General features: G+C 46.6%; 1 protein-coding gene and 1 long non-coding RNA gene across 3 annotated transcripts in view; one reads left to right on the forward strand and one right to left on the reverse strand.

Annotated features, from left to right (window-relative positions):
- Nucleotides 1–24,480, forward strand: part of LOC144938198 (uncharacterized) — a 71,166-nt gene that overhangs the window by 42,692 nt on the left and 3,994 nt on the right. For both annotated transcript variants that reach the window (XM_078865998.1, XM_078865999.1), the window contains 23 exons: nt 81–134; nt 765–818; nt 1,311–1,364; nt 2,229–2,273; nt 3,763–3,861; nt 4,841–4,948; nt 6,128–6,181; nt 7,216–7,269; nt 8,272–8,325; nt 11,319–11,372; nt 12,336–12,443; nt 13,562–13,615; nt 14,317–14,370; nt 15,532–15,693; nt 16,302–16,409; nt 17,246–17,353; nt 17,970–18,023; nt 18,722–18,829; nt 19,683–19,736; nt 21,589–21,696; nt 22,721–22,774; nt 22,898–23,005; nt 24,164–24,452. In XM_078865998.1, coding sequence (XP_078722124.1) covers nt 81–134; nt 765–818; nt 1,311–1,364; nt 2,229–2,273; nt 3,763–3,861; nt 4,841–4,948; nt 6,128–6,181; nt 7,216–7,269; nt 8,272–8,325; nt 11,319–11,372; nt 12,336–12,443; nt 13,562–13,615; nt 14,317–14,370; nt 15,532–15,693; nt 16,302–16,409; nt 17,246–17,353; nt 17,970–18,023; nt 18,722–18,829; nt 19,683–19,736; nt 21,589–21,696; nt 22,721–22,774; nt 22,898–23,005; nt 24,164–24,452 — 1,999 coding nt within the window. The remainder of the gene's footprint in view (nt 1–80; nt 135–764; nt 819–1,310; nt 1,365–2,228; nt 2,274–3,762; nt 3,862–4,840; nt 4,949–6,127; nt 6,182–7,215; nt 7,270–8,271; nt 8,326–11,318; nt 11,373–12,335; nt 12,444–13,561; nt 13,616–14,316; nt 14,371–15,531; nt 15,694–16,301; nt 16,410–17,245; nt 17,354–17,969; nt 18,024–18,721; nt 18,830–19,682; nt 19,737–21,588; nt 21,697–22,720; nt 22,775–22,897; nt 23,006–24,163; nt 24,453–24,480) is intronic.
- On the reverse strand, nt 17,245–24,166 carry LOC144938200 (uncharacterized). Its single transcript, XR_013637827.1, has 4 exons — nt 24,115–24,166; nt 22,892–23,000; nt 22,694–22,763; nt 17,245–17,333 (listed from the first exon to the last, which is right to left on the reverse strand). It is a non-coding gene; the product is annotated as an uncharacterized LOC144938200 (long non-coding RNA).

A 24,480-nucleotide genomic window follows, 5' to 3' on the forward strand; every position in this document is an offset into this window, starting at 1 on the left:
TAACAGAACGCCAATTACATATTCAGTTTGCTTAAACGATGCTACTTGTCTCTGATGTCGCTGCGATGTTGCCTTTGCAGGGCCTGCCAGGAAAGGATGGCGAGACTGGTGCTCAGGGTCCTCCTGGCCCCGCTGTACGTTCTCACCCCCGCGAATAACGACGCACGATCGCGCGCACACACTCGAACATCATGAGCGGAACGTAAAGAATATTTAATGAAAAGCGCCTGTACTGAAGTGCACCCCGTTTACTGGGTGTCCCAAGTAATTGTTCTTTGTTCGAATGATTGCCATTTATTAGTTTTTTTAAGTTGCTTGGAAAAAATCGATTGGATGGGTACAGAAAAAAAGCATTTCCAAAATACTAGTCCCACCGACGAAGAGGCTGAAAATGCGTATGGTGTTTTATATATTTCAATAGATGCATTCAGGATGCAGTGAAATACGTTTCAGTCAACATAAGCTACATGTAATGGACTTTATCCAGTCAGTAACAGCAGTAATCATGGATATACTGTAAAAAAAAAATCATAAATCACAAAAGAGCATTTTAGAAAAAGGTCACTCACTCGACTCTTGTGAACACAAATAGATACATTTGCGCAAAAATAAGTCGACGTTATTATTTCTATTTTTAATTACTGCGTAATTTTTTTAATATACATAATACATTTACGATGCTGCTGATGATGAAAGGACATGCAGCAATATAATATATCTGTGCTGCATTTATGTTAACCGTGCCTCATCGATTGTCTGTCCAGGGCCCAGCCGGTGAGCGAGGTGAAGGTGGCCCACCTGGACCTCCTGGCTTCCAGGTGAGAAGGCCTCAGTCTCCCAAGCACCAGACTCGATGTGCTCTTAGCCACGACGGATTAGGAATGAGTTTCACATTTGAAAAAAGTTGCATTTTTTCAACGACAATTTTGGATCATTTGCACTACTGCATGTGATAATTGAACGTTTCTTGGTGCTCACGAAAGCAACTTCGCCTGAAGTCACGTGACATTTCTTTCGGTGGGAAAAATCTCAGACTTAACGCCACTTTGGTGCCATCATTTCCTGTGGCTTCCTATTTTCGGATCATCCAAAATGTTGTATCAAAGGCCAATGTTCCAACAACAAAACAAATACCAGAATTATGATGGCAAAATGATCAAACCGTCAAGAGACGATTATTCTCAGAGGAAACTGCAAACACCATCAAAAGTGTGACATAGCACTTAAATGCCATGAAGAGTTATTTTAACATTTGTGATTTGCTCCGTGCATTGCGAAGATGTTGACTCTTTGTATCTGAATGATTCCAGGGTCTTCCCGGACCTAGCGGTCCCCCAGGAGAGGCTGGCAAACCAGGTGCTCAGGTGAGTCACTGTTTAGTATCAAGGTATTAATAGTACATGCAAATGGGATGCTACCGCTAATTGCACGCAATCAAAATGCTTGATTGCATCGTGACGGGCGAGCACAGACGCATACGCATCATGGGTTTGAATTAATCTTACCTCAGTCCCAAGATCATCATCTGTCGGAACATTATCTAACACGCGCACCATCTGGCAGTTTGAGGCGATACAAAAGATGCCTAATTGTTCAGAAAATAATGCTCGTACGTGCCCTGCCATCGTCTCTTTTGCCAAGTTCTCGTAACTTGCTCAATTCAAAGCGCATTAGCTCTTATCGAGTACACGTTCAAGTGTGTTGTTTAGCCGCTAACTGCTAAAAGTTCTGCGTCTTTGACCCGTGCTCAGCAACTGTGATGAAAAATATATTGCGAAAAATTGTTATAGCTATAAGTTAGATGTTTGCCTGCAAATGTGAACTTACTGTGGCATCTGTTTCACCAGAGTTGCTAGCTCAAAGGCATTCTGTACTGTACTGTGCCATGCTGAAAATGAGCATTCTCTGCCAAATTGGTCAAAAGAAAAAAAAAGATGCAAAGATCTTGATGTGTATAAGTTATGGCGATGGGTATAATTATCCTACATCGCTTTGCCCTGGGCAATCAATTCCATCTCTTTATCGTTCACATGCGAGCCGCGTTGGCTTTTACTGCGTGACCATTTGCAAAAAAATGTTTGGCAAAATGCACCGTGCCATGTTTTTTTCCAATTTGTTGCACACTCAGCCAGCAAATGGCTTTGGCAGCAGATCGTTGCCAAGGCATCGTTAAGTGTGCACCTTGCGGTGCGTTTTACGCGGGGCTTTAAGTGTTTTTGTCTTCACAGGGTGTCCCAGGTGAAGCGGGCAAGGTTGGAGTTTCAGGTGCAAGGGTAAGTCGTGGCACATTTCCCAAGTACCATCCTCAACGAGCGCAAAACAGCCTTTTCATTGCAGCTTAATCGGAGCTTTTCCAGTTCAGCCTGAGCTGTCCGGGGCTCAGTTCCGTATATGGGGGGAAGGGGCGGAGCACGGTTTGGGGGGGGGGGCCTGGAAAAGATTCCATTATAAATTTCACGCACTGAAGCTCATCCTGTGCCCGTCGGGACTGGCACGTCCGTGGTATGGTCAAGCGTTTTCACAGCCTGCGCCGTGTGTGTGTGCACAGGCGTTGCAGGGTAACACTTTTGTGATAACGGGTATATTTTTGAGAATAGGTTTTCCCATGTTTTTCTGGCAACAAAACAGGTGTTAAGATGTTAAAACGCCAAATTGAAACCTTTTGACAAGGAATCATGTCTGCATTAACCACAATACTTGTGGTCAGAATGCAAACAAAAAAGTACTCTGATAATATATGCATTGTCCTTGAAACTGATTGGTCCACACCAGAGACAGCTTTCTTTTGAGCCTCATCTCAAAACGGTGTTAGACCAGAGGACGCCAAAAGGCGTATTAGCACAAAGACAATGCACTATCAGAGTAATGAGAGTTCGGGGTGAGCAACTACATCATGGGACCTCCTTAGCCAGTACCAAAATATGAGAATAGGTTTTGTTGCCAGAAAAAAGGGGAAAACCTATTCACATATTTTGATACTGACAAAGGAGATCCCATGATGGAGTATATTTTCATATATATATAACACAGAAAATCTAAAAACTACACAGAGAAAGAAAATACAAGAGGCAATCACCGCACAATAATGGTTTGGAAGCATAAGTCGATAAAATCTGTTCAGCGTGAACGTAAATTAAAATGTATTATAATAACAAGTTTTTCTTACGTCGCATTATCTCCTCATAGCGCAGGCCTCATTGTTTGAGATTGACTCTGGTCGAGTGCGCGTGTCTGATATTTCATTGAAGCCCGCACCTCACCACAATGCACCGCTTCCCATCTTCGTCATACCTCATTGCACCTCAAGACACCCCATACCCAACCAGGCACCTCGCCCCACACCACCACACCCAATCATATTTTTACAGCACTTTACAGCGCTTCTCTACACCTGACCTCGTTCAACACACCGCACCTTCGTGACCGTACTCTTAGTTCTTTCGGCAAAGTCACGTAGGTAAAAAAATGAAATTAAAATTAATAAAAATAAAACAATAAAAATCACGACGTTTCGGAGGCAACACAAGCTTCCGTCTTCACCTGAAGACGGAAGCTTGTGTTGCCTCTGAAACCTGAAGACGGAAGCTTGTGTTGCCTCCGAAAGGTCGTGATTTTTATTGTTTTATTTTTATTAATTTATTGTTTTATTTTGATTAATTTTAATTAATTTTTTTTTACCTACGTGACTTTACCGAAAGAACTAAGAGTATGAATCCTTGCAGTCACGAAAGCTTCAAATATTCGTGACCGTGTCGCGTGCAGGGTGAGCGCGGCTTCCCCGGTGAGCGAGGAGCCCCAGGACCCCAGGGTCTGCAGGGCGCACGAGGCCTTCCCGGGACACCCGGCACTGATGGTCCCAAGGTAGGCCCCGTCGTACCTGTGGCAGCACCAACAACATCATCGCCGTCATCATTTGCTTGGTCACTACATATTCACACCACACTTCCCGTGCAGTAATCTCGATGCACGCTGCAGCAGGGGACCTCGTTACTGGTGGCAGCTGCCCCTGTACGTTAGAAGGCGTACGCATCATTAGTCTATCAGTAGGGTGCGATATAGGATATTTGGACCATGATGTCGGCACATACGGCCTACCCTTTTTTCCAATAACGTGATGAAATCCTTCACGTTCACCGTGAAAGCAGACGGCGGAAATCACCGATAAGAGCACAAGGGCAGCGCCTGTAACATGGGCAGAATCCCACACTTTTCAAGTTACTAATATACAATAATGACCATTCTGCGTGTGGATTAGAGAACTGATGCAAATTGGAGACACCCAAAACACTTCCAGTTAAGGAAAGCGAGCGGGCTTGGGCAGGACGCACCATCGCTAGGTGAGATGATGGCCATAGGAGGAGACTGGTGAAAGAATGGCAGCCCAAGGAGCGAACGCACCCGAGGGCACGATCACCGAGGAGATGGAGCGATAAGATCAGCTCGTGCGCACGAGCAAGATTGATTGCGGCGCCGCAAAAAAACTGTGAGAGATGGTGACAATGTTCGGGGGGGGCCTTCATGCAGCAGTAGTGGGTAGATCGTGGCTGCTGCTGCTGATGGTGATGACGATTTCTGCACTGCCAGGGAATGATGCGTACAGCTCATTAGCATATGGCTAATGTCAGCTTGAGGATAAGGTGCCAACTTACGGGTAGGAAAGAATAACAATTCCGGGCGATGGTCCTTTGTCAACTCTGCAAGAGAGCCAACGACCAAAACGTTCGTTTATATTAGCCCATCCCCCATTCACGTTTCACTTTTCTGTTGCGTTTTTCAGGTGTGACCGCGTACGATAATAACCGACCGTGGCCAACTGTCTGCCCCCCTTTGTCTGTACCAGGGTGCGACAGGTCCCGGTGGCCCCCCAGGAGCACAGGGCCCCCCAGGCCTTCAGGGCATGCCAGGCGAGCGGGGAGCGACGGGCATTTCCGGCGCCAAGGGAGACAGGGTGAGGATAACCTTGGATGCCGACCACTCGCCTCACCAGTACTCTCACATTTACGTCCTCACTCTCACTAACTTGCACCCCATATGTATTCCATATTACTGGTAGGGACCTCCTGGTTACACCAGCCCACAGGGGATTATTGTGTCCGTCCGTCCGTCGTGCATCCAAAAATGGGAGGGGTGGGGCTGGGTGGAGAGGGGAGGGTGGGGAAGGGCTGGGTGGGGAGGGTGGGGAGGGGCTGGGTGGGGAGGGTGGGGAGGGGCTGGGTGGGGGGTGGGAGGGGTGGGGCTGGGTTGGGAGGGGCTGCTCACTCTGTGGTGCCCTTATTAAACTCAACGTTTAACCTACTCACGCCGGCTTGTGCCCGCCCTCACAGTCGGGCATATTTGCGGAATACACCACGCCGCCGTTGACCCTGGCCATTGACCGAGCAACCCAACGTTCCTACCAGCTCCCTCCGCAGGAATGTGTATATACTCAGTTTGAATGGTCATAGAGAGGGTTGCTGCAATGTAATTGTTAATACACCGCACTTGCAACCCAGAGGTCACCAGTTGATGTCCCCAGGAAGGCAGTTGTCATCATTGGGCATGTTTATGAAATCCCCCTCCTTCCCTCACCTCTGTCCACTCAGCGGCAAAAAGAGGGCACACCAAAGTGTGGCGGGGTCAAAAGCGTGGGTACTCCCAACTCTTCCAAGATACCTGTCCAGTTGTGGCAGAGTGGGCCAAATACAGAGCCTCCTCTAGCAGAGGCGTGCGCAAGCAATTCCAGGACAGCCACGTTTGACCTTTTGAGAGGAAAGCACACGCCTTTACAAAGAGGCGAAAAAGAGTTCATTGCGAGCCTGCCCGTCCGTGTCCGTACAGGGCACGCGGGGTGCCTGCTGTGGCGAGCATGCCAAATGTGCCATTAAGGAAGACCTTAGAAGAAGACGCTCACCGCCCCTTACTCTCAAACAAAAAAATGAACACCATCACCGGCGAAAGAAAATGACGCCGAGTGAGGATGAATGAACGAGTTCAGCTTCGCCGCCGACTCGTGAATTGCCCTGCCGGGTGCTGAGGCAGCACAAAGGGGCCCTTTGATGGCGTGGCTTCGGGTAAGTGGAAGCCGGGTTTCTTTGCTCAATAAAACTCGATCTCACTCTGTTTTCTTTACCTGCCTTGCCTCCCACAGGGAGATTCTGGCGAGAAGGGGCCGGAGGGCGCTCCCGGCAAGGACGGAGGCAGGGTGGGTTGTTCACGCAGCGCAGCGCGCGCACGTGTCTTGCTCCTTTGCGATTGTCACCAATTGTCACTCTACATCCGAACGGCTTCGGTCTCAAAACGGAGCTTTATATTATTACCGCATTATTCGAGTGTCGCGGTCCATTTTGTTTCTCCCCCCGCTCCGTATTTTGCTTTTATAAGCACAGTCGCCGGGTATAATAATGAGTTTTGCGTGGCAGGATTTACGCAACAGGTCGCATAATTCACAAAACGTGGAGGTCTATATACTACCGATGTATATTCGGACGTTTTTAGCCAATTGATCTTTTGGAAGCAAGGGCCACGTGTGATACTATTCGAAGGACAGCAGCGTGTTTGTATCGCAAGTTGCCCTTTGCCTTTCCCCCCAATCAGTGTGTCGTCAGGATGTGTCGCTCACATGAGAACTGTGCATGCTTATTGCCAGCTTCTATCATTACATGGCAATTCATCTCAAATGTCAATGTTGAGGGGTTTCTTGTTTTAATTGGTCTTGTCGCCAAAACTGCACATGGGGCATTCCATAAGCGATTACTCCATTATTGAACATTACATGCAATATGTAGAATTTCGCCTACCGCTTGTATGCCAACTAGTCCACGTTGATTTACCGACGCCCAAATCACGTGGTAAAGCGCCCGATCCCCATCAGACCATGGAAGCTAAGTCGGGTTGAACCTGGATCGTGCTTGTATGGACGAATACCGTGCACTAAACAGGTGGAGTAGCCATTGTGAGCAGCAGAGGGCAGTGCAGCAAAATCCATCATGTTTCTGTACTCTCCCTCTGCCTTCACCAACCCGCACTGACCAGCATTGTGAAGTATGTTCAAATAACCCGCACTGCCTGTACGGCGTGGGGAAGGCCGTCCCTCATCAAGCGGTGCATTCACAAACGAGCCGTACGTGGACATGCACTTTTCCGTATCTTTTGAACAACTTAGCTCGTGCGAACAATCAAGCGTCAGGCGAGCTGTGTTGACGTGTTGTTGTTGTTGTTTATGCCGTCGCTGTGCAGGGTGTGACCGGGCCTATTGGACCACCTGGGCCAGCCGGTGCTCACGGTGACAAGGTGAGAGCGCATGACACCGCAACGGTTTTGGTGATGAGTAGAATCACATGCATACCTAGCATGGCATTACATTGTAACTTTTTTGAAAAAGCGTTGCTGAATAAGTTAATGGGTGGATGATATTGAAAATAGTACTGTTTGTTGCTGGACGCTTGGCATATTGGCCCTCTGGGCCTGTACTCAGCAACCATAGTTAAACATCTCATCAAATAAATGTTTTTTTTTTAAGTGCCGTTTGGATACCTATTGATGTCATCATCTCTTGAGACAAAAACATTTGGAACTCTGCAGCTAGAAGGGCATCACCCTGTGTGAGAGAATGGCCCCGGAAGATGACATCACGGAATTGCTTCTCAAGTCACTTCCCTTCAGTAGCAGAGATAGCTCATGACCTGTCATTAAAAAAGCAAAATTCTGGAACAAGTTAAATGAAATTATATACCAGGTTTACTCTGCTGATATTGGTGACCAATATAAATCCATAAACGCACTACGCTTTGAGAGCTCATAACAGTAGGGGTTTTCCCCTTTTTTCTGGCAACAAAACTGAAACCTTTTTACAAGAATTCATGTCTGCATTAACCACAATACTTGCAGTCAAAATTCAAACAAAAAACACACTATGATAATAGATGCATTGTCCTTGAAACTGATTGGTCCACACCAAGGGACGGCTTTCTTTTGAGCCTCGACCCAATTGGTGCTCGACCAGAGGACGCCAAAAGGCGTACAAAGACGAAAAAAGGGGAAAACCCCTATTATTATATTTTGGTACTGGCAAAGGAGGTCTAATGATTTGAGAGCTCAGTTAAGTGTTAATCATGGGTGACTGAAATTCATGTTTAGAACCCGGGTTCTGAGTGATGCCAGAGGAGTTCTCTGACCTCTCGGCCCACTCAGACAACTCGACGTTGGACACTCCAAACTTATAGACAGATCAAGTGGTCCCTGTTCTTCGGAGCAGTCTGTTCACTGTGCGGCGGTGCTGTGTCCTGTCTTTAGGGTGATGCTGGTCCTGCTGGACCAACTGGACCATCTGGAGCACGTGGGGCACCCGTAAGTAAATCGCGTCATCATCATCATCATCGTCATCATCATCTGTCACTTCAGTCAGCTCATTAGCGATGATGGGGACGGACACATTTCTGCCACGGTTCTCTTTCGATAATCAGTATTACCGCATTGTTGTGGTCTCAATACTTATTCCTCTAGGGCTCTTTACATCTGCAACCTACCCACCTGGTTTTCTCTCCTCCCCTACTCCTGACACTTGTTATTTGGTTGTCGACCCCTGACCACGGGAGTCCACTTTACCATGGAAGTCCACGGGCAGAGGTCAGCAAGCTGCGGCTCATTCAGGACTGTTTTCGTTATTTATTCGGGACCGTCTCGTATTCAGATGCACTGCGGCTCTTGAAATATCGAGTATTTTACCGAATTAGAAAAAAAATATCTCTTGTTATTTTGAGTGGCCGACCGACCCCTGTTCCTAACATGCCCGAACCAGTGCGGCCGACTTTTCCTTGGCTTTGACCCAACAATAGGCTTGCCATATTCTAAGGTTTTCGGTAAAGTCACGTAGGTAAAAAATTACAATTTAAATTAATAAAAGTAAAATTAAAATAAAATAAAAATCACGACGTTTCGGAGGCAACACAAGCTTCCGTCTTCAGGTGGAACCGTCAAAGCACGATAGCTGTATCAATAGGCTTGCCCCCGTAAAGTACAACAATACCCACATTCAAATAAAATACCAGTGACGTCATCACCTACACGAGCTCACGACGAACGTACAAGCAAGCAGAAATTGAATTACGCCTACGACAAGCCTACAAATGTGCCCGATCAAGTCAGATCTCGCAAGCCAAGCAGACTACTGGGAGCCTGGTTAATATCAGTTCGGAGACTTGGTCTGTGAGGTGGGCCAGAAGATGGCAGTACGGCAAGTGATTCTTGAAGCCATCTGTGCAGAATTTGAGTGTTATCTCCTCCTGGAATTGCTTAAACAGTCGAATCAAGGATCCCCCCTTTAAAGAGCATTATTATTGTGCTATCGTGCCAATTTATTGTCCAAGCCTTTGCAATGATCAGAATTCAGGGGCTTTTCTGTGTGCCCATTTGGCAGTTTTTTGGGGATTAGGTTAATAATGCAGGTAATCTGAAATGATAATCAATGCTTCACGGTCTATTGAATTCATCATAGATCCTCGGGGGTTAGCTGCTTTGAGGAATTTCAAAACCAGGCGAAAACTCGTAAAATGTAAAAGACTTTCCAAACACGGATCTCCAGGCAAGTGGCGAGCGTTTGTAATGCCTCCGAGATTTAGCGTGCAATATTATTTGTTTCTTTCGGTTAAGTCACGTCTAAAGATAAAATAATAAATTAAATTTCATTTATTGTTTTATCTTTAGACGTGACTTAACCGAAAGAAACAAATAATATATATAATATATAATAAATTAAATTTAATTTATTATTTTATCTTTAGACGTGACTTAACCGAAAGAAACAAATAATAATTCCTGCAGTCACGAAAGTTCTAAAATTAAGCGTGCAATATGTTCAGTCTCTGGGCAAAAAAAAGACTGCTTTTATCATCACGGGACGAGTATGGTAGTGAATCGGTGTTCACACTGGACGCTGTTCCAGCTTTCCATTTTAGTGTTCTCCGTTGGCAGTTGTCATGCAGCAACATGCAGACAGCTGCGGCTTATGCAAATCTGCACAAAACAAACCTCCCAGTGTCCTCAGAGAAAGTGTAAACAGTGCGTTAACATAAGCTTAACATTAATAACCGCGTAAACATGGCAGCGTCAATAATAACAACAACAAGCTGCGTCTGCCACCTTAGGAGATTTCAGAAGCACGTGGCACATTTGTGGTATCACAACGCACAGCAGATACCATCGCTATAGTTACCACACTTTCTTTTTAGCTTAGCTCCATATGTATTAACTATGCGCTGTGTATATATATGGTGAGCAGAATGCACAGCAGCTACGTGAATACATTCAAAAGTGACACCATAGTAACAGTCAGACGCAATAACAATGACGTTTATGTGGGAATGCCTCACTGAGTCTCAAAACGCTTTTTCAACAGGCTTCTGCATTGGGAATGTTTGGACATTTCCTTTCTCTATGGGAACCTCATTTGCCAGTAAAAATATGATAATTGGTTTTTTACCCTTCTATCTGGCAACAAAACTGACACCTTTTTACAAGGAGTCATGTTTGCATAGACCACAATACCTGCAGTCATAATGCAAACAAAAAACATAACTCTGATAATGTGCACTGTTCTTGAAGTTGATTGGTCCACACCCGAGACAGCTTTCCTTAGAGCCTAGTCTCACATGGGTTGGACCAGATGACGCCAAAAGGCGCACAACTCAAAGACAATGCACCATCAGAGTATGAGAGCTCGGGGACTGCAGGTATTGCGGTCTATGCAAACATGACTCCTTGTAAAAAGGTGTCAGTTTTGTTGCCAGATAGAAGGGTAAAGAACCAATTATCATTTCCTTTCTGTTATGAATAACGCTCCTTTAGGTTTGTTAGGGTTCAATGACAAAGCCTTAGCCTCACAGACCAATGCACCCTTAAGAATTCTTAGGGTTAAATAGAACCAAACTAAGGCACCTTTTTGATTCTCAAGATTCACTTTCAATGCCCCGTGGCTCAGACAGCCAGATGACGGCACTCCCTCGTTGTTTATGCCCAAGGCCCACAGTTTTAATTCAGGCATAGCCGCAAGGAAACAGCTACAGTAGCTGTCATACCAGCGCCGAAGATCAATGTCCAATGAAGAGCAACTATTAGGAGATTCAGTTCTAAGTGATTTCGCCATTCAATTACTTTGCCCGAGCGTCGGTGAATTTAGAATACACAGCGCTTTTAGATGTGCATATTTGGTGGCAGTGCAAAGTCCCGCGCCCCATGGTTCGGTGTTCGTTGTCGCAGTCGCGCAACAGGGGAGTCTATTGTATCCTGAGCACTGCAGGGCGCTTTACCAATGTCGTTGATCGACGCTAACCCCTCTGCTGCAGGGAGAGCGTGGAGAGACTGGGCCACCTGGACCTGCCGGCTTTGCTGGACCTCCTGTGAGTATAGCCCCCACCACCACCCCCACACGTCTCACACTTTCAACTCCGACCCCACTTGCTGCAAGCCATACGACACAGCGTTAATTTGGTTCATTATTTTTAATTTAATTAAAATATTTTTTTACCAATAGATAAACATACTAATCGTGCCGTGTGTGTTTGCATCCTTGCATGACACATTTAATCCCACTACAAAGCCAGAGAATTGTTATTTGGACATATGACCAAATCGCCCGCGATACGGCAAATTTCAGCTGACCTCGTAAAGCTGAGCTTGGATAGTGCATCAGGTGTGTGTCCACTCTGTGTAAAAGAAGGGTGCAATAGGCATTGTGGGCAGTAAAGGGCAGTGCAGAGAAATCCAATGATTTTCTTCTCCCCCTCTACACCATCACCAGCGTGGTGATGTATGGTTAAAAATATTTCCCACGGCCCAACAAGTCTTGTGGAGGCCCTCATCCAGTAGTGGATTGACAGAAAAGGGCTGTGCATGCATATGCACCACCTAGTCTATGAACTTAACCCGCATGGCCTGTTACGTAAGAAGTCCAACATGTTTTTGTATGCAGGTTTCTATGTTGCACTTCTTTCATACCGCATGTAGCCAACCATGCGAATCGTAGGTTAACATGCTTTGGCTGCATTGCCACCAACTGCAGTAAACCTTGTGTCCACTCTGTCCAAGCTCGGTGTAATTTTTTTTTACAGCCGCATTAAACGTTCCATTCATTTACTTACTTGACCTTCACTCAAATACAGTCGACGGCTTTGTCTTCTTGCGCGCTAACGCGCACAGAGCGCCCGCCAGTTCTGGCCGTGTAATCGGGTGTCGGGTTAACAACTTCACCCCTCTCTGCCACCGTGTGCGCTGCTTCGAGGGCCGTGGGTGACCGCGTCTTTTGTGTCCCTCCCTCCGCCACCGGCACGCTCGCTCGCACACACAAACCCGCCCGTTGTCAGGGCTCAGACGGGCAGCCCGGTGCCAAGGGAGAGCAGGGCGAGACTGGACAGAAGGGAGATGCTGGCGCCCCAGGTCCCCAGGGGCCATCAGGTGCTCCCGGCCCCCAGGTCAGTGACTCCCCTCCCCACGTGCCCCAATCCACCAACAACTTGGTGGGAAGTTAATGGGCAAAGTGTACGTGTTCGTGTCGAGGTTGGCGAGTGAGAGAGGGGACGTATAGTCCTCCCAGCATGCACGAGTAGCCCGGGGAATGTCGGAAGGGCTGTCGACCAATGATGGAAGCGGGCAGCGGTGTTATCATGTGATCCGTGGTGTGAGATATTGAATCACGTGGATATTCACTGACTCACGCAGACATCCAGAGACCCATAGAGATGCATGTAAATGACTTAATGGTAGAAAGCATTCGAGTGTTTACTCTGTGGACATAACATAACAGCTTTGAGGCACATCTTAAATTGCAAAATTTTTGTTGGGTTAATAAACCAGATAAAGAAAAGTGCTTTCATCGTTTGATATGGAAAATATTTTTTTATCGCTGGTGCTGAAAAAAATACTATTAAACAGAGTGGCCGGTAACAAAGAGCACTCATGATAGTACAGGGGCTAATAATGAATGCATTTCTTGAAGCGAGCAAGGATTTAGGAAAGGATGGAAACGGGAAGGAAAGCCTACGTGTTAAACAAACGGAAGAGAGTTTCAAAGCCAGCAACTTGCAAGACTAAGGATAGGACAGCAGATAATAATAATAATAATGAACTATTTCGTAAATCAAGCAAGAGCATAGAAGCTTGGAAAGATGATAGCGGATGGCGTTCCAAAGTCGAGCAGTGCTGCAACTTACAACATTGCACACATTATGAATGTGATGAAACAGTCAGTCAGGTAGAATGAGTTACTGATATTGGTGGAGGTATCCATGCGTGACGTTGATGAGATCAATGGCCAAGGTAGTAGCGATAAGAGAGTAGCAGGGAAGCGACTGAAAGACATTGAGAGACTAAAACGGAGTGAATCAGTGAGCAATGGATCACCAACTACTATGCGGCAGAATCAACTGACGTATACAAGATTAGACGAGGAACATGTGTCATATTAATGTGTTAGCCATTCTGTTGACATGAGTTAAAAAAAAACACTTATCACGGATAATATGGACACATTCTTAAGACTCGCACAGAACTAATGGACTTGGCTCACATGTTTAAACATTCTTTTTTTCAGGGTCCTAATGGCGTTTCTGGTCCAAAAGGTGCCCGAGGTGCTCAAGGTCCCCCTGTAAGTGATCTTTTTAAACGCAATTGCAAACAATCTCACTTGATTTAATTTCGTTACGATTTAACTATGGGCGCATTTTGTTTCGTCGTAACCCGTAAAAAGAAAAAGGCCCACATTTTTCGCGACCGCTATTTACAAATGTATTTGTTCGTCGTGTTTCCCAACCTTCACTGGCATCCTAATCCTAGCAGCAGCTTTGGCAGGAAAAAAATTACCTGCAGTCTAAATCCAAACGTTGTTTCTCAGTGTCTGGCTGTTGCACCACGCACCGACTGAAATAATTTTAATAAAATACATGACAAAGCCTCTGAGATGTATTGCTGTGGGCCTTGTAAGCAAAGGCGTAAAAGATTTTAGCCCGGCAATTACTCTGCTCGTGCCAATGCTGGCGGATGGGGCTTGGCTCGAGTGAGCTCTTGAGGATATTTTTTTGCCATTCTCGTTCAAGCTGGTTTCATGCTGGTCAGAGACATCGTTGAAGAACTGAGATTGACCGCACTACAACTCCACCTTGCACGACTTGTCGATTGACTGACTGTGGGCTTGGTGTCCAATGTAAACCGTTGCTTATAAGCTCCGGCATTGTTCTTGATGGTTGGGCACCTGTACAATTCCCGTCTTTGCACTTAAAAAAACGATATATATACTTTACGTGATTATCCCATGTCAAGGCACTCATGTTTTGTTCTCTGTTTCCGTAGGGAGCGACTGGCTTCCCTGGAGCAGCTGGCAGAGTCGGACCCCCAGGTCCCAATGTGAGCAGCACCCTGTTGTTGTTGTTGCATTCCACTTAACATGTTCGTATTCACCAACAACGGTTTTGTCCATTAAAATGATAACCATGTGCCTCCAGAAGAAAGTCTACAGTCAGTGTATATTAGCTGCTATCATAGTTAAAAGAGTTGGGAATTTCTTAATGTACTTATTTGCTATGTAGACTGACAAATACTTTTTTTTTTACAAAAACTAAATCGTGCAGAGAAAAGCGTGAAGAGGTGCATGCTGGGACATTTAACTGACAGAGGGGAAGAAGAACACATGGATCAGAGAAGAAATGCTAATTAAAGTTATTATCTTGACTTCTATGAAAATAAGTTGGCTTAGGTAGAACATGTTACTAAAACTAATTATGGCCAATCTAGCAGTGTATAGACCACAGATGATGCCCTATATTTAGCTTGGAAAGCCTCACTGAGCCTCAAGACTCTTTTTTTCAGGCGGATCCTACATTGGGATGTTCGGCCGATTACACGAATAAGTGCCTCTTCGCACAAATGAGAATCCAGAAGAACCTGGAGGAAACCCGCGCATACGAGGGGATAACAATTAAACCTACACACAGATAGATACATAAATAAATAACATCACTGTCCTGAAATGAAAGTCAAAATGTAACGTATGGAACTGAAAATGATCGTAGGTTGAAACTTAAGAGGTAGGAGATGTATGTATGTACGTTGAACTTCTTTCGCACCATACGTAGCCAACCATGCTAATCGGAGGTGCGGGGGAAGGACAACAAACTAAACACAAAAGGAAATTCTAAAGAAATGAGTTGTCAATCTAGATTTCAAAATGTCTATCTCTCAGTGGTTTCTTAATATTGCAAGGAACAGCGTTCCAGACGGCAGCAGAAGCGAATCTGAAAGCTCGCGATGTTCGATGGATAGCCAAAAGGTGTAGAGTGATCCAGCCTTCATTCAGGCGAGGATCCGCAACCTGCGACATCGAACCCGGTTCTGTGTGTGTGCCTGCTTCTGTACGCTCCACAAAGATAGATTCACGAACCGTTTTCTTCTGGCCAACCGTTCGTCACATTTGGCGTGGCCAAAAACGTGACGAGGCCTCGCAAGAGCAAGTGTGAGAGCGTTGTGCAGCCCGGTTGTTGACGTCGCGACACACCCGTTCCGTTTCAGGGTAACCCAGGATCCCCTGGCCCAGCTGGCCCCAACGGAAAGGACGGGCCCAAGGGCATCCGTGGTGACTCAGGCCCCGTGGGCCGCGCCGGCGAGCCAGGGCTTCAGGGACCGATCGGCGCGCCCGGAGAGAAGGGAGATGCCGGAGAGGACGGCCCATCTGTAAGTACCGCTGTGACGCACGGACGGCCATGATCCACTGGGGGGTAAAAATTGTGGAAAACAGCCGCCGGACCATTTTCCCGTCGTGAAAAAACGTAGTTGCCCGAGATCTGAACGAATCTGATCGCAGCCCTCGTGAGTGGGCAACTGGGACGGTGACCTCCAAGGTCGGATCTCAGGGTCAAATGACTGTATGATATCACGCTCTGTTCGTTTGAGAAATGGCCGATTAAAGTCGGTGCGTGTGTGGGTTCGTGGATGGATGAGAGAGAAAGCCTTCTCATTGATTGCTATTATGGTAAGCAAAGCTTGGGCCTTTGCCAAACACGTAATTTCGTCACAATATTTGTTTAAGACATGCATTTGTTTGTGCAGGCATCAGTACCTAGGCTGAGACTAACAAACTCACTTCACTTAAGAACCCGGTTTAACCATGGGCAGTTAAAACGCACATTCAAAACCAGGGTCTCGGCGTGGTCTGATCGCTACGTCACCCGGCCACTTCTGGGACATCTGGTGTTCGAGTCCAGGATGAAGCAGTAAGCATCGAGTAAGCAAAGCTTAATGCAACTGCTGCCGTGTTCCCGTGCGTCCCCCTCTCTCCACAGGGTCCAGACGGCCCCCCTGGTGCCCAGGGACTTTCGGGACAGCGAGGTATTGTGGGTCTGCCCGGTCAGCGCGGTGAGAGGGGATTCCCTGGTCTTCCCGGACCTGCGGTGAGTTTTCCCGTCGTAGTTATATATATCTTTTTTATGGTCGTGGTAATCGAGATGCTTTTATGCGTTCATCGGGATGGCGTGGCTTGTGATGCATGAGCATTACTTACACTGGGAGAAAGAAACTAAATCTACGTAGCTCCAGCGCCACCTAGTGGAAGACGAATGTGCCCGGTTTGACGGTTTTAATGCAACGATAACAAAGCAGAGTGGATTCGTGAAGCACCTCAACACCGGTAGTGTGCATTAGGACACCATGGAAAGTCATTGTATATCGTAATCATGTTTTAATTTACGCCATATTGGGCTCTAACTTATCAATCATTGGCGTGGACGTGAAATCAAAATTGGAATTAAAAGCTGAAAGTCGTGCGAACAAGCATGGAGAGATACACATGCACGGAATAACACTGAGAGACAGAAAGGGCAGCATATATTTCAGGGAACCAACACAAATCAGAGACATCGTATTGATTGTTAAAGCAAGCATGCGGGCTTGGACGGGACACATCGCTGCAAGGGATGATGTATGTTGAATTTCTTTCGCACCGCATGAAGTCAACCATGCCGATCGATGGCCTATGCCATCAGAAAGGAGAGATCCAGCTCCCGAGGGAATGACCATCGTGGAGATGGAGCGATGCAATTAGTTCGTGCTCAGGAGATGAGACTGTGGCATCTCAGGACTGTGAGAGATGGCAATGGTGCTGGAAAGCCTTCCGTCGTGACGACGATGATTACAGTCGCTCTTATTGTATTATCGTCTTGCACATGGGCATATTGTTGGCTGCTGCAATGAGACACGAGTTGTGTGTTTGTGTGTCGCCTCACTGCAGGGAGAGCCTGGCAAGCAGGGTTCGACGGGAGCATCTGGAGAGAGAGGCCCACCTGGCCCAGTCGGCCCACCTGGTCTGAGCGGTCCACCTGGAGAGCAAGGACGTGAAGTGAGTGCCACATCAACCGGTTAACGAGCCACCCGCTCACCAACACCGTGATTTACAAAACTTGCTGTGACCCTTTCAAAGGCCTGGACTGCAACGGGTGTGGTGGGACATGCCTGTGATCCACATTTATGGGTTCGGTGGCCCAAAGATTTGTGAAACTCTCAAACCTGCTGGGCTGTGAGGTGGACAGGAGATGGAAGTACGGCCAGTGGGCTTAGGCACCCATTAGTGCCTTCGAATGGACTTGGTCAAACGTTTCAATGTAGGGCCACCATTCTGAGTCTCGGTGATTAGTGAGGTTGTCCTGGAATAATACAAGGCAATGCTGAATATTTATCTGGCGAGCCCTCTACCTTTTCCTACTGTGTTTTGTCTTTACATTTCCTGTTCATTTTAGTACAACTTGAGGCCTTATCATCACCCCTTTTGGAAATCTTAGTTAATAATTTTCTTTATTAGTGAATAAAACATTGAGGTTCCCTGTAATTCCAGAGATAACAAGGTCCAATCGGATAAATATCACTGCACCTCTCATTCGGTACACACTAGGCTTGAGAGAACCACAATGTAGACATGGGCAGCTTCTCAAGACATGTCCCTCTTTGTCTCCCGACAGGGAAACGCTGGTTCTGATGGAGCCCCAGGTCGCGATGGTGCCGCTGGAGCCAAGGTGAGCAGTGCCGCTCGGAACAGAGAGGCCACTGGTGGTGGCCTTGTCACGATCCTCCCCTTAACAAAGCCTTACCGTTGTCCGTACATTTACACTAACGCAAAGGACACTTCAATATGAGACGGGTGGGTCAGCTACAGCTCTTACTTGGGCTTCAGTCGATGTCTCACATTGAGTTTACGCACTCGCTTTTTTGGTTTATCTGAATACGATTGTGATGGTACAGTTGTTATTGTTGTTTAGTAGACCCCGTTTGCTTGCAGTCGCGAGCTAATTCATCGCAGGCAAATGAGGGCAGATTGAACCAACCAACCAAACAATTCATACTGTGTAAAATCACCATGCATACCACAGGTCAAATAATATCGATGCTTCGTTCCACGCACCGATTGACGACGGAATTCTCACCCATAACCCAAGTTTTTAAACCAAGAAAAATATAAACTCTTATCTATTACACCTTTCCAGAGTGCTGTTTGTTACTGGCTGCTTGGCGTTTTGGGCCTGTGCTCTGCGCCGGTATAAAAAGCAGTAAAACCATTTCACGTGGTAATACGCGTCGACCGCAATACGCACCAAATCAGACAGTTACACTCCCGACCGATTCAGCCAACGGGCGGAGTGGGGTCGCAGACAAATGCTCGGTGGATCCGCCGTGGTGAAACGTGTTACGCCGCGGCCGTGTGTGCACCCTCCAGGGCGAGCGAGGGGAGGCAGGAGCGGCCGGCCAGCCCGGAGCACCCGGGTCAACCGGTTCACCTGGCCCCGTTGGTCCCACCGGCAAAAATGGCGGCCGAGGAGATCAGGTGAGCACCTTTTTTTGTCGGCGTCAAAGCGTTCGAGGCCGGGCTCGCCTGCTCGTTGTCCCAGACAGGGGTGTTCGTGGCACCATCGCCGTGATGATCATTTGTCATCGAGTTTCCCCCCCCCCCCCACCTTGCCTCAACGTACGATTGATGCAGCAACGTTCGACATCTTTAAAAACAAGGATTCATTTATTTAAGCGGGTTAATCATCTGGGTGTTATTGATACCGGACAAACATCCCCCATTACTGCTTTGTCGTGGGGGAGGCCTTTATCCACAAATGTATTCATAAAGGACTGATTTTATGTATTTCATTTTACTTGACGATTAATGCAAAAACTCAGGGTGGAACATTGGAAGATAATTTAATTTACCTCATTTGTTTTTTCGTATAGTCAACAATGCATGCTGTTTTTGTTTATCAAAATAACATGGTATGATTTTTGTTTAACTTGTTTGCCCACAATGTTTAATGGTACGTTAATCACCCAGCATTAATGTCAGGCAGCACTCAGAGACTTGTATTTATCCTATTTGAAAGCTTTACAAAAAAATAAACAATGACTGTGATTATGAAAACAAGACATCAAGCGTGAGTGCACCATATGGCCAAAATTTAATCAGAAAATCCATTTGGCAAACTGTAGAATGCGCTGTTATTAAACGGGAAATGTGTCCGCTATTATCTGCACGTGTTATCACGTTGATATAACTTAATAAATGTCCACTGCACTCATCCTCACGATCTATTTTTAAATGCTAGGTGGCTTCTGCCGCATCATGAACTTTGAGTGCCACTATATTATCTGTTGTGAATGCATGTGAGATTGACCAATTGCGTTTCAATTTCCAGGGCCCTCAAGGTCCCATGGGTCCACCTGGTCCTTCTGGTGCCCGCGGACTGCCGGTAAGTTTTCAACGGTTGTCCACGAACGTCAAAAGCCGTGATTGCATTACCCCTGTATGTCTGTAACATGGGGGTCACGATAACTCTCAAAGATGATCCAATTGAAGTTTCTTTTTTATTTGATGTTGCGTTCCTATTCTGGACTCAACCGAGAAATAAAATCAGCCACCTTGATCCAAGGGGTTACCCAAGACTTGCAGCACCAAACCAGCGCTAGAAATATTATTTGCAAATATAAAAAAAAAAATCCGGTTTGCCCGAACAGCTATCTGCCAGTTTCCGTACTGTTAATACATATTTCCAAGGATAAATGCATGTTGGAAAGCTTTACAGAATGCATGCATGCATTTGCATTATTTTTTCCCCTTGTTCATTTTTAATTAGCAGCTTTTCAGAGCGTATAAAGATATGCTTGCAATAGAATGTTAGAAGGGGATTTGGGTTTAAAGTGGTGGGTAGCAATGTTGTCCTAATTTGAAGCGCAAAGTTTATGCCATCAACCACAATTTCCTGCGACCAAATCACCATGAATGCTTCCGATTTTAAGGGATCCCCAAGCTAAGCAGGTTGTGAGCCTGGTTAGCACTTGTTGGTAGACTATCTGGGAGTTCAACTTTTCATGAGGTTGGCCTGCAAGGCGCCCAGTAGATGGCAAAAAGCAACATATTCAGTCCATCCGTTGTGGAGCTTTGGGGGTTTTTTTTTCTGGGGACTTCAGTTTCCTCCCATGTGAACAAACCCTTGTTATTGGAATTGTCCAAACATCCCAATGCTGAACCATCCAAAAAAACGGTCTTAACAGTTTGTGAGGCTTTTGTGGGTAAATCAAGGACAACTGTATTACCAATACTATTACCGCAAAGCAGTGGCACGTATAACAGCACACATAAGCAGAACTCCATTAAGTGCTTACACATACTGTGTAAATAAACATATTATTTCGCCCATAGGCCCACTGGCATTTCAGACCAACATCTTCATCCAGCAGCGTTTGCTTAAGCAAGCGAACAGCTGCCAATAACCTTACCGCACGCATGTAACGCCGTCATTCACAAAGATGCCAAATACACTGACATGTATATGAATCCAACCTCATGTCTACTCACACGAGGCTATTCTGAGTATATAAAGGGCACCAGTGTTGTCAATACTATGACCACATAACAGCACTCAGTGTATTATAGGCTGGCTGCACACATGTTAACGAAGATGTAATTTACTCAGATACCGATTACAGAGATATGCAATCCATCAATGTGTATTTATGGAAATGGTCTCGAATGGCATGCGTGAGGCTTTCCTGGGGTATATAGAGGACATTAGTGCGATCAATACTTTTCCCGCAAACAGCGCTACATGATAAGCTGGCTACGCACTTGCAAACTGAGCTGCCACTGGCTTCCGGTCTCCGAGCGAATACATTATAACGTCGCACTCATTACACACAAAGTGATTGCCAGAAATGAGCCAAAATACCTTTCTGATCTTTTCAAGGAGCATAAACCATTACACCGACTCTGATCATCCTCGCAGTAGCTTTTGGCTAGCCATCGAACAAAGGCGGTCACTGCATCGCGCGCTTTCAGATGGGCTTCTGCATCCGTCTCGGATGCTCTGGAGCATTGCACTTTTAAATCTCGTTTGAAAACTCATTCAGTTAGAAACTTATTTTTGTGTCTAGTTTGTTGTCCTTCACCCCGCACCTAAGCACGGTTGGCTACGTACGACGCGAAAGAGGTTCAACTACAGAGTACATTGACAACTTAGGCTGAATCAACCCATCAGTGTGTATGTACTACAATGCGTTTGAATAACAGACAACATTTCACTTTGGCCGTGCTCTGCTCTTAAGGGCCCACAAGGTCCCCGGGGAGACAAGGGTGAGACAGGAGAGGCTGGAGAGAGGGGCCTCAAGGGACACCGAGGATTCACCGGCCTTCAGGGACTCCCCGGCCCACCGGTGAGCAAAACCAACATCAAAGCACAACTTTCAGTGTTCATGCACATCGGTATCAGGCAGAGTATAATAACACAGAGAAGAGGCTGTGGTGCCATCTGCCGACCCAAGGTGCTGCAGTGGCGAGATGTCAACTACCTCGCCTGGTATACAGGAGGTCGTGGGTTCAATCCCGACCCTGACGCCCGCTGTATATTTAGGGCTTGCATGTTCTCCACATGGTCATGTGGATTTTTATCCGGGTTCCTCGGTTTTTTCTTCCACATGTAGAATCAACATGTGTCTTAAGAGTAATTTGCTGTTATACATTTCCACGTGATAAGCCTCGTCGTTGGGCTATCACTTGTGGCCAAGTCGCGTCTGAAATAGAGCTATGTAGCTCAGTGCACTTTAGCTGGCAAAATAAGAAATAGTTTAGTTTTGTAGTTTTTTTTAAGTGGCAGACGAGAACAGAGATGTTGCGCGTTTAACATTAATGCCAGTGCACCACGTATGTTCTGGCAAGAGTGGAAAAGTAGGGCAAAAGATATCCTCCAGAGCTCACTCGAGTGGAGGCCCTTCTGCCAGCAGTGGCATGAGCAATTGCAGGGCTGCACTTTTACCTTAACCACCCATTGCAGCTAAACCCCTAAATTAGGTGTAACGATTCACACCACATTGCAATTTAATGAAATTTCATTACTTGGGGTCGTGATTCGATTCTAGACTTTGGCAGCGTCTAGAGGCTGGCATTGTCACATGACCCCATTACATGCACCATTAATAAATATTTCGTTTCTTACACACGTGCTTTCCGACGCATGCATTGTGAGCTTAAAAATGTATATTAGTCGATAAATCGATGCACCATTACACTTTGTGATCATGTCTGTACGTGTTCCCTGAAGTAAGAGATTAATCCCCGTGTGAATGAACGATGGAAACTAAAAATGCTAGGCATTAATGTTCAACAGTGTAGGCATTTGCGTCGTAGCTTGTATATGCTCAGCGTGTAACTTACAAGCCACTGTCTTGCTTTGTTTTTCAGGGTTCTTCAGGTGACCAGGGTCTCGCAGGCAGCGTTGGTCCATCTGGTCCCAGAGTACGTTCCATACAACTCACCTCAAACGAACAAGTTTGTTTCGTTCATGCAACACCACCAGCAATTAACTTAGCTTTGATGTGTTAACTAACGGGATGCGATGTCGTGTTCCCTTACGTCCAGGGTCTTTCTGGCCCAACCGGCCCTCCAGGAAAGGATGGAAACAACGGCCAGTCCGGCCCCATCGGTCCTCCAGGTCCTCGCGGTCGCACTGGCGAAACTGGCCCTGCGGTGAGTAGTAGAGGCGAAATTAACGCTCACGCGTTTTTCCCCATATAAACTTTCATGTCCCCAGCTAGTCGGTCCCCACCTGGTGGGGCAGTGAGCCCAGTTTCCCCCCTCTTCATTTGGCCCTGTCGCGCCCAACTCGGGCTGCTATTCACATAACTTTTGTTCCCCCCCACCCTCCCTATTCTGTAATCGGCGCATTATATCGAGCTCGCGTTGATTTGTAATAAAAAATACAAAAAATTCACACATTTTACATTTGCTGTATGCTGCCGCTCAACGCAGTCACAAAGCACGTTTCTCAGTCATTCAGTCAAGTTCCTTGTCACTATACTCTTTGGTTCTTTCGGTAAAGTCAAGTAGGTATAAAATAAAATAAATCACGACGTTTCGATCGCAAAACAAGCGGTCATCCTCAGGCAGAAAAAATATAATCCAGCAGTGGAACTGCTGAACCACTCATTTGTTGCTGTGACCACGTTGTTCCGATGAACGTCGCCCATTAATAACCCTACAGATGTCAAGGAATTATTCGACCACAATTGGCTCGCCTGTACAAACATACTACAAGGCAAAACATTCCTCTTCTGTTTATTTCCTCACACTGCTCAGCTTTGGAACCTCCCTCCCAGCATCTCTTTTCCTAAGTTCATATAACCTAAGTAAATTCAACAAATACGTTGGCTGTTATTTTGCTGTACTACTATAATTAGTACTCTTGGTCGCTTGTCACTTTGCATTTTGGGTGTTTTGGCCCTGTATTGGGCAACACAAAAAAAAACATGTAATATCACTGACTCACTACTAACAATCATAATCTGTTAATTTAGCACCTACATTATCGCAGACACTCGTAATCCAAGTGTGGCTTTCCGGGTTGGACAGCGGGCTGATCATTTATACTCTCAATATTTCACCACGCACAACTGCAGGCATCTTCAGGAAATGTCACTTCATCTTTGGACTCAATATATAAAAAGTTTGGACACTCAGCGATAAACGGGAGAAGAAACGCTCGACACGTGGCCAGTCCCAGAAAAACACACTTGGCAGTCGTAATCTGTATCTGAAGGCCCTATTTGGCCCCTCAGTAAGCAACGGCTTCCCCACACCTCTCGCGAAGGTTTCTAATCGTCGATGACTCCTCTCTCCTTGCTCCAGGGTCCTTCTGGTCCAGCCGGTCTCCCAGGTCCCCCCGGCCCACCCGGCCCAGGCATCGACCTCTCCGCCATTGCTGGCATCGGCCAGACCGATAAGGCCCCAGATCCCCTGCGCTACTACCGCAGCGACCAGGCCTTGCCCGAGCTGAGGCAGCACGACGCCGAGGTGGACGCCTCCATCAAGTCTCTGAGCGGGCAGATCGAGGGGCTGCGGAGTCCCGAGGGCACCCGCAAGAACCCGGCGCGTACCTGCCGTGACCTCAAACTCTGCCACCCCGAATGGGAGAGCGGTGAGGAGTGGCCGCATTCACGGTGGCA

The sequence above is a fragment of the Lampetra fluviatilis genome, chromosome 21 (assembly GCF_964198595.1).
Source record: "Lampetra fluviatilis chromosome 21, kcLamFluv1.1, whole genome shotgun sequence".
Lineage (NCBI taxonomy): Eukaryota > Metazoa > Chordata > Hyperoartia > Petromyzontiformes > Petromyzontidae > Lampetra > Lampetra fluviatilis.